Consider the following 14,837-nt stretch of genomic DNA (forward strand, 5'->3'; position numbering starts at 1 on the left):
GTCACTGCAGTTTCAGGTGAGTGTCCAGACACACCTGGCTTTTTAATAGGTACTGGGGATTTGAACTCAGGTCCTCATGCTTGAGCACTGAACCATCTCGTCAGCATCCCCCTTTTGAGACAGAGTCTCAAGTTTGACTGTCCCCAAACTTGCTATGTACTTGAGGTTGACCTTGAACTCCTGCCCCCCACTTCCCCTAACTCTGGAGTTCTGGGATCACAGGTATGGCTCAGTTCAGGTTCTTCATGAAAAATATTTTTGAGATTTTTCAGGAGCTTTAAAAAAAGCCTTTCTAGCCGGGCGGTGGTGGCGCACGCCTTTAATCCCAGCACTCGGGAGGCAGAGCCAGGCGGATCTCTGTGAGTTCGAGGCCAGCCTGGGCTACCAAGTGAGTCCCAGGAAAGGCGCAAAGCTAAACAGAGAAACCCTGTCTCGAAAAACCAAAAAAAAAAAAAAAAAAAAAAAAAAAAGCCTTTCTTTAATATTTAAAATTTTTTGTTGTTATGTGTGTGCTTATGTGCACCATGTGTATGCCGTTCCCTGTGGAGGCCAGAAGAGGGCGTCAGATCTCTTGGAGCTGGAGTTATAGATGGTTGTGAGCTGCCTTGCCAGTGCTGGGAACTAAACCAGCAGCCAGTGCTCTTAACCACTGGGCAGTCTCTCTAGCCCTTCAGAAGCATTTTTAAGGTCAAGTACAGTTCACCTCTCTGATTTTGGATACACCTGTCATGGAATACCACATAAAGAGTTTATCCTCTACTCCCCAAGTTTTAACAAGTATAAAGAATATATTTGGTTTTAGAATACATGATGGTCAGCTTTACTTGTCTGTTTGACACAACCACGAATCACCCGAGTCTCAAGGAGGGATGGCCTACTCCATTTGGTCTGTGGGCATAGCTATGGGGCATTGCCTTAATGAAATTCATTGATGTGGGAAGACCCAGCCCACCGTAGGTGGCACCATTCCCTAGGCAGGGGTACTTGAACTGCAGTAGAGTAGAGAAATTGAGCTGAGCACAGCGAGTGAGCATGCATACGCGCATTTCTCTCTGCCCTTGACTGTGGGTGTGACGTGACTGACAGTTTGAAGTTCCTGCCTTGACACTGGCAAAATGACTTGAAATAAACCCTTTATCCCCTACGTTGCTTTTTTGGTCCGGGTATTTTTATCATAGCAACAGAAATGAAAACAGAACAGAATATGAAAATATTTTTATTGTGGCTTTTAAAAATAAACAACAACAACAACAACAACAATCAGTCAATCAATTTTGTGTCCTTTGGCTCCTTCTCCACCTAGGTGTGGTTGGCTGCAAGGCCAAGAAAGAATGTCAGTGAGGAGGTAGACAGAAGGCAGGGCACCAGAGAAGAAAGAGAGTCTCTGTGAACACCATGGAAACAGAGTACGTGTTCTTTGGTGACTGAGTCCTTGGTCTGTCCTGTAGCCAGAGACCGGGAAGACAAGGGTCACTCAGTCCAGCAGAATGGACAATGTGACAGAATTAGACAGCCAGCTTCTGAGCCCAGCTCCTGAGTTTACCGGCTGAGAGACTGTAGGCAGGCCAGTCAACCTCTCTGGGGTTGACATCCAGCTCTGTGAAATGGAGGTAAGAAGGGCTTGGGGAAAGGATTCTTTGAGAAGTGATTGAGAACTGCAAAGTGCTGTAGACATGTCAGTCAGGATTACAGAAGCGATGGAATTGATTGGCATTCTAAATTTATTATAATAAACTCAGATATAAATTCAGCTTCCCCTTTGCCCTGTGGCTCCAGTTGGGTCTCCTGGAGCTCCTTAGAGGAGCCGATGCTTGGGTACACGTAACCCAAAAGTGAACCACACAACTGTGTCCACAAAACTAGGAGTTTGGGTTATAGACATATTCTTTATATACCTGCATGTATATACATTTATAGATATTTTAAAAAATCCTCTCTCCACATAATCCAAAATACATTCTGTGAAAATATCAAACCTTCTTTAAAGTGCTATAAAAATCTCTCAGTTACTGGAGAGTCAAACTGACTCACTCAGGACCATCTGAGGCCCTTGGACAGGGTGCTTTCTATTTCTTTCCACCCAGCTTAGCAAACGAAAGACTCTGGCTAGACCTGCATGCCTCCTTCTTTGTCTCTCTTTCTTGGCCCGTCTTCAGGATGGCTTTCTTGGCTCCAACCTTCAATGAACAAAGAAGAACAGATACACAAAATTTGTCAGTACAGTCAGGGACCCAAACGACCTAAGCTTTTTTTTTTTTTTTTAAAGATTTACCTTTTTTAAAAAAAAATTTTTTTTGAGACAGGATTTTTCTGTGTAGCCTTGGCTGTCCTGGAACTCACTCTGTAGACCAGGCTAGCCTCGAACTCACAGAGATCCACCTGCCTCTGCCTTCTGAGTGCTGGGATTAAAGGTGTGGACACCACTGCCCGGTGGATTTATTTTATTTTTAAATTATGTGTACGTGTCTGTATGTGTATGAGTACATGCATGCTTGTTCAGGTGCCTGAGGAGTCCAGAGGCAGCAGATCGCTCCTGGAGCTGGAGTTACCTGCGTGTGTGAGATGCCTGACGTGGGTGCTGGGAGTCAAACTCCACTCCTCTGCCAGAGCAGTACAAGCTCTCTGCCTATGGGTCAGCAATGCCAGATCCTGTGCAGTTTTTGTTTGTGAAATAAAGTAGAATACATACACACGCAGCTAGGAACAGGGGGTGCAATGCTCGGTCAGGGCCATGCTCCCCAAAGATAAACCTCATGCTTGGATGCATCTTTGCTGCATGCGGACTGCTTTCCTCCTGCCTCAGTTTACATGGTATGTCTGAAAATGGGAGCTGTGTGATAGGAGCTGCTCCTCAGGGTGGGGTTTCTCCCGCTGAGCTGTCACAGGTCTGAAGGTGTCCTGTGGCTCTGATGGCTTGGCAAGAGAACATGGCTGACTCTTCAGGAGGCCCTCGCTCCTTTCTGCGCCCTCACTCCCTCTGCAGAGGACACCATGGTAGCCACAGGCCTGGTGCTGCTCCCAGGACACAGCTAGGCTTTTTGGATGATGATCTCCAAGGACTGGTGTTTATGGACCCTGAAGCATCATTTACTTGCTTCCTGTCACATGACTAGGAAGAGGTCTGCAGAGGAATGGGGCAGTGAAGTGGACAATGTGTGTGTGTGTGTGTGTGTGTGTGTGTGTGTGTGTGTGTGTGTGTACAGCATCCAGTCCTCTCTGGTTTTTTACAGGACACCCATCTCTGCTTCTATCTACACATCTTCCCTTTGTGGGTAGATGACCACAGTTCCAGAAGCCCTCTTGCACATGGTCCTCTGTGTTCTGTAGATACCTTGGCCTTTTGAGCTCCTGTCTAACAGGATGCACGCTTCCCGCTGTCTCCTACACATGCGTGACTCCAGAAATTAGTATACACATACATCCAAGGCTAAGGGGAGCTGGTTGATATGGTGAGTTTCAGCTGTCACTCTACGACACCCCCCCCAACCTCTGTCAGATGAAGACCAGGCTATGGGGCCTGTCTTCCTCAGAGACTCGTGGAGTCATTCTGGAAAGGTTTATTGTTTTTAAATTTAATTTATTAAATTAATTAATTTAATTTTTAAATTAATTTAATAAATCATTTTTTTAATTGGATGTGTATGCATGTGTGTACATGCATATAGTCAGAGTACAATTTGCAGGAGTCTGTTATCGCTACCTTGTGAGTACTGGGGACTAAACTCAGGTCATGAGGCTTGGTATCAAGTGCTGTAACATGTGAGATGTCTCTCCAGTCTCTGGAAATGTCTTAACAGGAATGCTATATCTTGATCTCTTTGTGCATGGGACAGCTTTGAAATTAGCCTTGGGAGGCCCAGACCAGTGGCAGATGGGAGCTTTAAATGTTTGTTTTAAATGATTTTTATTATTTTATGCATATGAGTGGTTTGCTTGCAAGGATGTATGTGACCACGTGCATGCCTGATGCCTGCTACGGTCAGAAGAGGGTGTTGAATGTCCTGGAACTGGAGTTACAGATGATTGTGAGCCACCGTGTGGGTGCTGGGAATCGAACCCAAGTGTTCTGCAAGAGCAACAAGTGCTCTTAACTGCTGAGCCGACTCTCCAGCCCCTTGTTTTTTGTTTTCTTTTTTTAAGACAATATCTTATGTAGTCCAGGCTGGCCTTGAAACGGTGAGATAGCCCAGGCTAGCATTGAATTCCTGATCCTCCTGCTTGTACCTCCCAAGTGCCGAGATTACAGACATATGTTACCTACCATACCTGGCCCTTGAACATGTTCTGAGAGCCTGCGTTCAGAATCCGTTCAGGGGAGGAAAGCCTAGGTCACTCAGCCACCATTAACCTGACACCAGGGAGGTGCAGTAGGCCACTCAGCCACCATTGACTGACACCAGGGAGGTACAGTAGGCCATCAGCCACCATTGACTGACACCAGGGAGGTGCAGTAGGCCACTCAGCCACCATTGACTGACACCAGGGAGATGCAGTAGGCCACTCAGCCACCATTGACTGACACCAGGGAGATGCAGTAGGCCACTCAGCCACCATTGACCTGACTCCAGGGAGATGCAGTAGGCCACTCAGCCACCATTGACTGACACCAGGGAGATGCAGTAGGCCACTCAGCCACCATTGACTGACACCAGGGAGGTGCAGTAGGTCACTCAGCCACCATTGACACCAGGGAAGAAGAAACCAGACAGCAACCGAGATCCTCTTCCCTCTGCGAGGTCTTCCCTTCATACTTCTTTCACCGGATTTTTCAATAAAACTGCCACCTGCAGATGGTTCCCAAATGTCACTGCCCCAATCTGTTGTGGCACCAGAGCCAGAAAGACGCTTACCAAAAATAGACTCCCAGGTCCAGGTGGTGCCACCCCCGTGTCTGCCAAGAGTAGGGGGAGAAGAGACTGGTGTCTATTTGCCTGACAAGAAAAGGCCCTGCAGAAGGCAGATGTGTCCATGGACCTGGGTAGAGGAGGCAGCTGCCGACTTTGGACTGGCTGATGCAACCAGGAAGGGGTGGAGCCCTGGCAGAGCCCAGCCTGAGCCAGCCTCCAGACAGCCAGGACCCAGTGTTCAGTTTGACATTTTTGGGATCACAGACCACATCCTAAGGGACAGAACCCAGTCTGCAACAGTGCTGCCAGGTGGAAATTATACTCGGGGTTGGCTTTTCCTGGCCAACCGCAAGACCCAAGCCGTTCCCAAGCAGCCACGGGTGCCTTAGCCATCTCCCCACAGACCTCTGTAGCCTCAGACTGGGTGGGACCCCTTGAAAGAGGTTTTGGAGCTCTGCCTACCAACCTTTGCCTTCCCAGCACTTTGACCAAAGTAATTATTAGCACTTGCATTTGCTTACCAAAAAAATAGTTCCAAGGCTAAGCCAGGAAGGCAAGGATTTTATGAGTGTTCTGGTCTAGTTCTCTTGTGAACCCTTCATTCATTATCACCTCTTGCTGACACTGTGGATGTCTTTCCCTAGCCCCCCTTAAGTATACGAAAATATATGATATTCATATATATATGTATTATGCATGTGCACACGTGTATACATACATGTCAGTGCTAAGGAAGTTTGTATTTTAGATCTTTAGATCAGGGATGCCCAGCCTGTGCAGGCACATGTATGCATGCATGTGTGTGTGTTTGGTGTATGCAATTATACATAAATAACTCATGTTTGCCCCCTTGGAGGTGGCATTGCCCCTTTGGGGATGTACAATTAACCTCCACACTTGTCCTCACCTGCCACATCCCAGGTTCTCAGCTCATGTCTGTCACACGGTAGAACCTGGTGGCTGACGCTTCCGACCCCATGCAAAGCAGTATGGTAGCCCAGCCTAATCAATCAGCAAGTGGCTAGGAGATGTTTTAGACCATAGAAAACCAGAAACATGCCCACTTTGGCATACAGCCCACAAACAATGACAAAAGACTGTTGGCTGCAAGGGAACGAGAATCAGCCCGTGACATTTTGGAGGGCAGAAGACAAAGGCCATGGAGCCTTGACAAGTGGCGACACTTCTGAAGCTATTAGGGGGGACCTATGAGTGGGCAAGCCTAGAAGAGACTTCGCAGGCCCCGTTTCTTTCCCAGAGACCATGCTGACTCTGTCTCCCTCAGAACTCCAGGCGTGTTAGGGAGGGGAGCCAGCAAAAATTTGCAAGAAGCCTGGAGCAAAGCTTTCTGCGCCATTGAGTCCTAGACCCCAAAGCTTGAAGCGATGTCTTCATGGCCGGGAAATGAGATTGCTGCACTCCGAGCAGAAGTACACTTTGTCCCAAACTCTGCAGCCCAGAGGACGCCCGACATTCCTGGATCTCCATATCAGAGAAGCACGATGTTCCTGTGACAGCTGGGCCCCCTAGATGTCTCTGTCTGCTTACGTCCTCAGGCAGTTCTCAGACAAAAACTCTCCCGTGTTTGTGGATGAAAGGCAAGTCTGCTCTTCACAGCAGGCAAAGGTCTCAGGTCGAAGGGACCCTAGGACGCTCTCTGTCCTCCCAACATCTACCTTGTCTAGTGTTGGCATAAAGATACTGAAGAAGAGATTTTTGATCTTTAATAATGTTCCTTCTGGCCAGGCCGTGGTGGCATACAGCTTTAATCCCAGCACTCAGGAGGCAGAGGCAGACAGATCTCAGTGACTTTGAGGCCAGCCTGGTCTATAGAGTGAGTTCCAGGACAGTTAAACTCTGTCTTCAAAAACAAAAACAAAAACAAAAACAAAAACAAAAGGCCTTTATGACCAAGCATGGTAGCATATGCCTCTATACTAGGAGACAGAGGCAGGCCAGATCTCTGTAAATTCAAGGCTAGCCAGGTATACATAGTGAGCTCTAGGCCAGCCAAAGTTACATGGTGAGAGCCTGTCTAAAAAAAAGTTCCCTACATAGACAATATGCTTTTTCCAATGTTAATTTTGTTGTTTTAGACTAATGTAGCCTTTCAGGGACCCGGGGCACAACAAGAGACAGAAATTATGGGGACATGAGAGGGATAGGAGCATCTCATCCAAGGGTCTGAAGCCACTCACCAGCAGAGATGCAAGAAGCTAGCACAATTAACCGTTCTATAAAGGCTGCTGACCCGGAGTCCACAGTCCTCTCATGCATAGACATTTAATGTTAAAGCAGCTAAAAGCCTGAGTGTGTCTGACCCTAGCTGGCTCTCATGCTTTCCTCAGACATTGCCTGTGACAGCAAGACAGCCTACCTTCCTGCACCCCTGTAGGCTAGACTTCAGCCTTATCAACTGTAATCCTGTCTTTTGCCTCTCAGGGAACACCCACTGATAAGATCGTCAATTCAAACACCACCCCGAATCCTATATATGACTATCATAAAACATGGGGAGAGCCTTGACTCTCCCCTGAGGAGCCCACACCCACACTTGGGTATGTCTGACATAACCCTCGTGCTTAAGCCTATAAGAAACTATCTGGAATAAAATCTAAAATCTCCAATTCTGCTTTATAAACTGGCCTGCCCTGAAATGCTTTTCGTCACTGATGCTCTGAATCCCAGTTTAGCCTGAGTCGAGGTCCCTGAAGCTCTCAAGGGTGACAGTGTGTGTGTGTGTGTGTGTGTGTGTGTGTGTGTGTGTGTGTGTGTATGTGAGCTCTGGGGAGGCCAGGCTATATTGGGGGGTGCTATGCCTTTTTCATCTGTACCCCTAAAGTGCTGACAAACTTATCTCCCTGTTCATGTACAGAGGAAGCGAGTCTACCCCCAGGCTTCCACAGGCTCGCCTCTGCTTTCGGCAAGGCAGAGTGCGGATTGGGGCAATTCCAGGAAGGGCTGGATCACAACTGCAATCGTTCAGTATATTTAAAATGTCAGTCTTGTTTTCCAGATCTTAAAAAAGAATATTTTAGGTGGTGTTCTCTCGGAATTTAAGAGAAATGCTTACCCAAACCGTGGTACACTCAATATCTCCCACCCGTGCTGGGCTCCACGGAGCTCTCCTCGTTAACTGTGTGTCTGGGTACACCTCAGTCTCTGAGCCTCAGATTCCCCCTCTGTGGGCGAGGTTAACTCCTGCCCCACAGGTGAATGAGATGTCATGCCGGTAGCAAACGCAGAAGTGAGGTAACTGCTAACTGCTTCCTCTCTTTCTGACTCACCTGGAGACTTGACTTCTGCATCTTGTTCTTGACCATCTCTACAAATATGCGTCTCTTTAATACAGAAAGGACAGTGACAATATTTAGTTTAGACTCATACTGCCTTTTGCCTCAAAGAGGAATGGGTTCTTCTCTACTTTAAAATGCTGCTCATTTGGAAGGTTGGGCCCATTTTGGGGGGGCAGGAAGTGACACATAGGCTTCCAATAGGGGGTCCTGCATAGCCATTTAGGGATCTCTGCTTAGATTCTAGGTAGGAGGAGACCAGTTGGCTGAGGGCTCTCCCAGAGAACACAGACCCTTCTCGGGGGCAAAGCTGCTTCTGTTGGTGGCAGGGCCCTGCAGTACAGGGGGCCAGAGGGCTCAGGGGTCCACACAGTGCAGGTGTAAGAAGCCCACAGTGGCTGCCCTGCTTGTCGGGGATGGCCTGTTGGGAAGCCATTGTCACTCAAGTCCAGCAGGCTGTTCTGATTCAGAAGTGTTGGCCTTGGTGTCGTCCAGACCCTTCTTAGGGGTAATTCCCAGAAGAGAGACCCTTTAGAGGTTCAGGGGTACCAGTGGGAGGGAGCGAGCTGGGGCCTCCTGTTCAGATGTCAGCAAATAAACCTGAGGTGCTATTAGGGAGAGGGAGTCCCCAGAGAGCTCTGAACACCCAGGGTCACAAAGACTGATGCCTTCAGAGCTCTGGATGGAAGAAAAGGAAGAGGGATTGGGTAAGCTATGAACCGGAAGCCTGGTCCTTCCTAAGGAGTTGGGAAGGTGGTGGCGGATGGACTGTGGGTCTTGTGTTCTTGTCTCACAAGTTTCTCAGAGAAGCTGGAAATTCAGCCTATCAAGATATTACTTAAAAAATATAACAAACAACAAAAAAAAACCCCAAAGCCCCAAAACACCACCACCAAAACCTCAAAGCCAAACACATCCCATAAGCCAGCTATTTGTGATGCTGCTCCTGAGCCTCCCACCCTGGCAGCGAGCTGGTGTCAATACTCAGTGGTAGACTGCCAGAGAAAACAGTGCCCAAGTCCATTCAAACTTTGTAATGAAATCACATCGCTATGAAAATATCTCTCCATCCAGTGTTTGGGACATACTTAGACGAAATTACTAGTTGTTGTTTCCCTGAATTCGAAAGGCAGAGGGTGTAGCTCTGTAGTAGAGCTTGTTCCCAGCAAGCAAGGGGCCCCAGGTTCTGTCCCCAACACTGAAGGAAGAACAAACAGGAAGTTGAGCTATAACAGGGTGTCCTGTTTTACCTTCCCCTCCTACTCTGGCAGCCCCACCTGGGCTCTCCCCAACACCCACGGGAGTGGGGTGGAGTGGGGAGGGGGGAGGGGGGAGGGGGGCGGGAGGGGCTGTCTCTCGGGACAGGGAGAGTGAATGCTTGTCAGTCTCTGCCATCCTCTGGAAACAGCTGTCCCCAGAACTCTTTGAGGCCTGAATTTAGCTGACAGTTGCCTTCTGGGCATTTTGTATTTAGAAGGCCTTGAGCGTGCAGCTGTTCAATATTTATCACGTTGGTGCTGGAGAGATGCTGTTAGTGCTGGCTGCTCTTCAGGGGACTTGAGCGTGGTTCCCAGGGTCCATATTGGAGGTTTAGGACCAACTGCCTGTAACTCCAACTCCAAGATATATCCCATGCCTTCTGGCCTCCAAGGGCAATTGCACATGTTCTTATGCCCCATACACACATGCGTGCGCTTGAAAAAACGCACGTGCAGACACGCATGTCACAAACCTGGTTTAGAGGGCCTACGCTTGGACAATGACCACCATCCAGAGTCTGCGGTATTATAAAGTGGCAATTTATAACCTTGCTTTTCTTTCTTTCTTTCTTTCTTCCTTCCTTCCTTCCTTCCTTCCTTCCTTCCTTCCTTTTTTTCTTTCTCTTTCCTCTCTCTCTCTCTCTCTCTCTCTCTCTCTCTCTCTCTCCCTCCCTTCCTTTTTTTGGGATGGAGCTCAGGGCTTTTTACATGCTAGGCAAGGACTCTACCACTGACCTGCAGGCCCAGGCCTTGTCTGGGTACCTTCTTCTTTCCCCGTTTTCTCCTCTTTCTACAGCAGAACCCATTACCCAATCCAAGTCCCACGAGTATGCTGGCATATAAAATATATGCAGTAAAGCCACTCTGGTTAATGTGGGGTTGGGGGTGCCAAGAGTCATCCCTTCCACAGGACCCAAGGACTCTGAGGAACCCTAGCTCACTGCTCCCAAATCCATTTGTGAATGAAGGCCAACTGGCAGATAGCTGAGCCCTGAAGGGCAGTGCACAGGAGTTGGACTCATGGGGTGTGAGGACATCAAGAGATGCTCTCAGGTGTGACTCAGTGGACACTGTGTGCTGCTCTTAGGGATGTGGCACATCATGTCACATGAGGCTCCCCTAGGGGAATACGCTGCATGATCCTTGTTCTGAGGACACTGGGAACAGCTCATATACTGTATTTGGGGATCAGGGTGAACTGGAGACCAGGTTGGATGGATCTCTGTTTCCTGGCTGCCAGGAAGCCTGGAGTAAGGTGAGAGCTGATGCCAGTGTCATGGCTGCTATAGTCAGGGACTTTCATCTCCATTCTGGGTCCCACTTTGTACCCACTTACCCTTCATCCTCAGGACAGAGGTCCTGGGATACCCCACTCTCCCCCTTTCCTCTTTTCTCACGACTTTGTCTCCAAATCCCCAAGCCATTTAGTGTCCGAGATGTTTTGTGCCATCAGCCAACAGTGCACTGGGATTTCCTACACTTCGGGACCCTGGGGTAGACACTTGCCTGTCTCCTAGGTCCTTTGCCAAAGTGCCAGTAGGCAGTGGGCGGGGTGAGGCTGGGAGGGAGGATGGGGAGGGGTGCCTGTGTCCCTGGGCAGTGCGGGCTGCTGTTCATGGCTGCAGGGTTCTCATCCTTGCAAGGATGGGCTGCTTTGCATGTGGCTGCCTGCTCTCGCCTCACCATACCTGCTTCTCACTGTCTTTGAAGGGACAGCTGCAGGATGTGTTTCTTTGCTCTTGATCTTCCACTCGGTCCTGAGTGAAAATATCAGGGGAGGGAGAGAACGTTTAGTCCGTCCTGTTAGTCTGGAGGATACCTAGGAGGGCTTCTGGGAGATGCTACGGTTCACTGCCCAACCCTCTCAGAAGAGGCATGTGGGAGGGCGGGACCCTTTCCCTTCAGCACTTTGCATCCACACTCTGCACCACTACCTACGCTTCATTTTTCGGCCTTCCATCCCTGTGGCTCTCAATCCATCCCCATCCAATGTATCTACTGACTTCTTTAATTTTTTTCATTACATTTGTTTATTTATTTAGTGTCTGTGGGAGCCGTGAGCTCACGTGGAGGTTAGAGAATAACTCCAGAGAGTCTGTTCTCTCTTTCCACTTTATGGGTCCTGGGAATTGAACTTACGTAGTTAGACTGGGCAGCAGGTGCCTCTTTATCTGACAAGCCAACCTCACCTGCCCAACATTGGTTTCTACTCCTTGGCCACAGTGGGACAGAGGCAAAGAGGATGTAGACAATATTTGGGCCCAAGCCAATCTTAGGAAGCAGTGAGTTAAACAGATGAGGGTGACAATGGTGACCAAAAGCATCACTGGACATCCTACTTGCTCGGGCTTTGTACCCACGCTCTTGTTGAACCGAACCCTGTGGGCCGTGGCCTGATTATATTCTCAACCTGAGACAAGGAACCTAAGGTAGTTACATGGGCGGGGCTTGGGGCTCCAGCTAGCGGAGACCACTCCTGAAAGCAGCCACCAAGCCCCCAGGGCTGGGATTTGACAGGCTGGAGCCTGGAAAGGAGTGCAAACAGCCACTGATAGCAGCTGTTCTCACACTTCCAGCCCCGATGAAGGCCGGGAAAGGGCTCACAGGCTTCTCAGAGGGCAGCTCCCGAGTGTTTAAAAGCTTTCTATTGAAAATTCCCATCTGAGCCATTCACGGAAAGTATCTGCTCTTTCTTGGCCCGGGCCCCAGCTGCATTCACCAGCTAGAAAAGAATGCTTCACAAAGGAGCTGCCAGCTTTGTGGGAGCAGGAAAAGCCTCAGGGTTTGCTGGGCTCTCAGCTGTGGAGGGGGCAGGACCAGCCCCCACCGTCTGGAGTTGCCCGTCTCTCCCTCTGGTACTGAGTTTTCTGGGGTGCTGCTGGCCTTCTGCCATGTACCCCTCCCCACTATCCTGCAAAGTGGGTCCTGTGTGCCACCGCCGTTGTTGAGAAGCGGGAGACATGGGATGGTCACCTGCTTGTCACTAGGTCTCAGAGGTGGGCACAGAGCCCATCATTTGATTCCAAAGTTGACCTCTTAATTCTGACAGGTGCCTTATCTGGGAATGTGGAAACTGGACAGGACTGAGCAGCCAGGGGTGTTGTCGTGGTCCTGTTGTCCCACAGAGAGAGCTCTGAGGTCCCAGGCTCTGTGTGTGTCCAGCACCACGGTTTTCTTAGTGTCTCACCACACAGTCAAAGGTGTTAGTGTACGGACAGTTAAGCCTCTCTCAGAAAGACAAATGGTGAATGTTCTCCCTCACGTGCACTTCCTAGGTTTTCCGTAGACACAGATTATAAAATTGTGTATGTACATAAGACAGGAGAGTAGGAGCAGAAATGTCGTAGGGTTGAGAAAAGAGAGTATAGGACAGAGTGAGTGTGTGTGCATAATGTATAGTATATACATGCATGAGAGTGTCTTCACATAACCCAGTGATGTGTGCAAGGCCTATACATCAATGAAAAGTCAAGAAAAGAAAAAGAGAATGTTAGTTTGGGGGCATGGCTTTTGATTCTGCAAAGTTCTGTATTGTGAGGAGGTGCTCAAACATTAAAATACATTGGTGTATGCATGTGTATGGATATGTAGTGTGTGTGTGTGTGTGTGTGTGTGTCTGTCTGTCTGTCTGTCTGTCTCTTGTGGAGGAACATGGTTCTGAAGATGAGAAATTTCCCTCCCCAGGGCCCCAAACAGTCTATCTTTATGATATTATACAGGAGACTTTGAAAAATGTTAAGCCTCCTTGAGAAAAAAATTAAACACAAACACAACACAAAATTTAGAGAACAATTGATTTTCCTTTAAGACTCTTTCCCTTAAAAACAGGGTTTCACCAGCCTGGCCTCAGACCCTTAGGGATCAACCTGCCCTGTGTCTCCTGAGTGCTGGAATGAAAGAAGTGTGTGCCTCTACACCCCACCAACTATTCCTTCCTTCCTTCCCTTTCCTTCCTTCCTTCCTTCCTTCCTTCCTTCCTTCCTTCCTTCCTTCCTTCCTTCCCCTTCCTTCCTTCCTTCCTTCCTTCCTTCCTTCCTTCCTTCCTTCCTTCCTTCCAATGAAAATACCCTCCTAGGATGGACAGATGATTTAGAATTTCTTTTCCCCTAGCAAACAGGAGTTTCTGACAATATGTAGCATCACAGGCCTTATATGACAACCAGAGCCCTAGAATGACACCCCCACCACCCTGGTAATCAGCAGAGTGAAGAGGTTACGGGACTGTGAGGCAGAGGGCTTGATGGGAGTTCTGTGTCTGTTGCTGGGCTGCCAAGCATTGTGACCCTTTGTCAGGCTCAGGTCCCCTCTGAGCCTGCTGGCCCAGGATGAGCCCCCTGCAAGCTGTGGGACGCAGCAGGTGCAGGATGGAGTAGGCGCGCCCAGCCAGCAGGCACACGTGAGCCTGAGTGGAGCGTGACATTTATCAGCACAATGTGGCCATGCTGCAGCTCCAGCTATTCCTCCATACTGTAAAACCTGAGAATTTGCAAGGCCCCAGCCCTAGCTCTGCTGGGACCCCTGATGCAGGTTCAACTGGGCCATTTCAGGTCGTCCATGCAGGATGTCTGGTGCCAACGGGCCTGGGCGGCTGCATTGTGTATGAATGAGGCAGATCATGAATAATGCATGTGACACTGATTATGCAAATCCTCAGGTTCTTAGATTTTCAGCCAGCACACCACAATGGGCTGCTGGGGGCCCTCTGAGGTCCTGTTCTATGGTTTTGAGTCTGTTCTCAAGGACCCGGGCTGCCAAATTCCAGGGGGCACCTTGGGAAGAAGTGGGCACCCTGGCAAGTCCAAACCCTACCACTGCTTCAGCTGCCCTGACGCGGCTCAGTGCAGAAGGCCCCGGTTTTCTGCCTGAGGTAGCCCATGGCACACACATGCGGAGGCTTGTGATATTTAATTCAGAGGGTGAGTGTGAACAGGAGTGTTCGGGGCTGCTTTCACTGCTGGGGTGAGACTTGGCTTCTACAATGACCGCTGCCCCAGTAGAGCTTCCTGGATGGGGAGGGACATCCTTTTCTCATGGCCTGGCCTCATCAGAGTGCTCCTCTGCTCTCTCTCTCTCTCTCTCTCTCTCTCTCTCCCTCTTACACACACACATACACACACACAGAGTCACATCAATGTTGATGGACACAGAAAAGTCATGTGTATGCCTATGCCAACACAGACACAAACACTGTTACAGTCACACATTTACACACATATGCAAGCATGTCCATTGTCATGTATATTTGAACACTTCTGCACACAATCATATACATACAAACACTCACGCACATATATGTGCGTATACATCCATGCATGCACACATACACATGCATCTCCAAAGCCGAAAAAGATAACAATTACCAGGGAGATCCTGGGGTCAGCCCAGCACACAGCACAGGAATCGGGGGAGATGCTTGGGGCCATGGTGTAGCCCTAGTT

At 49.0% G+C, this 14,837-nt stretch overlaps 1 protein-coding gene across 1 annotated transcript in view; it reads right to left on the reverse strand.

The window, feature by feature from the left end:
* Positions 1 to 1,703: 1,703 nt before the first annotated feature.
* The window catches only part of Fhad1 (forkhead associated phosphopeptide binding domain 1), a 128,230-nt gene continuing 115,096 nt past the window's right edge, over positions 1,704 to 14,837 (reverse strand). The window contains exons 31-33 of the mRNA XM_059255338.1: positions 11,088 to 11,156; positions 8,135 to 8,188; positions 1,704 to 2,177 (exon numbers count right to left, since the gene is read on the reverse strand). Of these exons, the coding sequence (XP_059111321.1) occupies positions 2,067 to 2,177; positions 8,135 to 8,188; positions 11,088 to 11,156 (234 nt within the window). The 3' untranslated portion in view covers positions 1,704 to 2,066. The remainder of the gene's footprint in view (positions 2,178 to 8,134; positions 8,189 to 11,087; positions 11,157 to 14,837) is intronic.

This window comes from Peromyscus eremicus, chromosome 2 (assembly GCF_949786415.1).
Source record: "Peromyscus eremicus chromosome 2, PerEre_H2_v1, whole genome shotgun sequence".
Classification (NCBI taxonomy): domain Eukaryota; kingdom Metazoa; phylum Chordata; class Mammalia; order Rodentia; family Cricetidae; genus Peromyscus; species Peromyscus eremicus.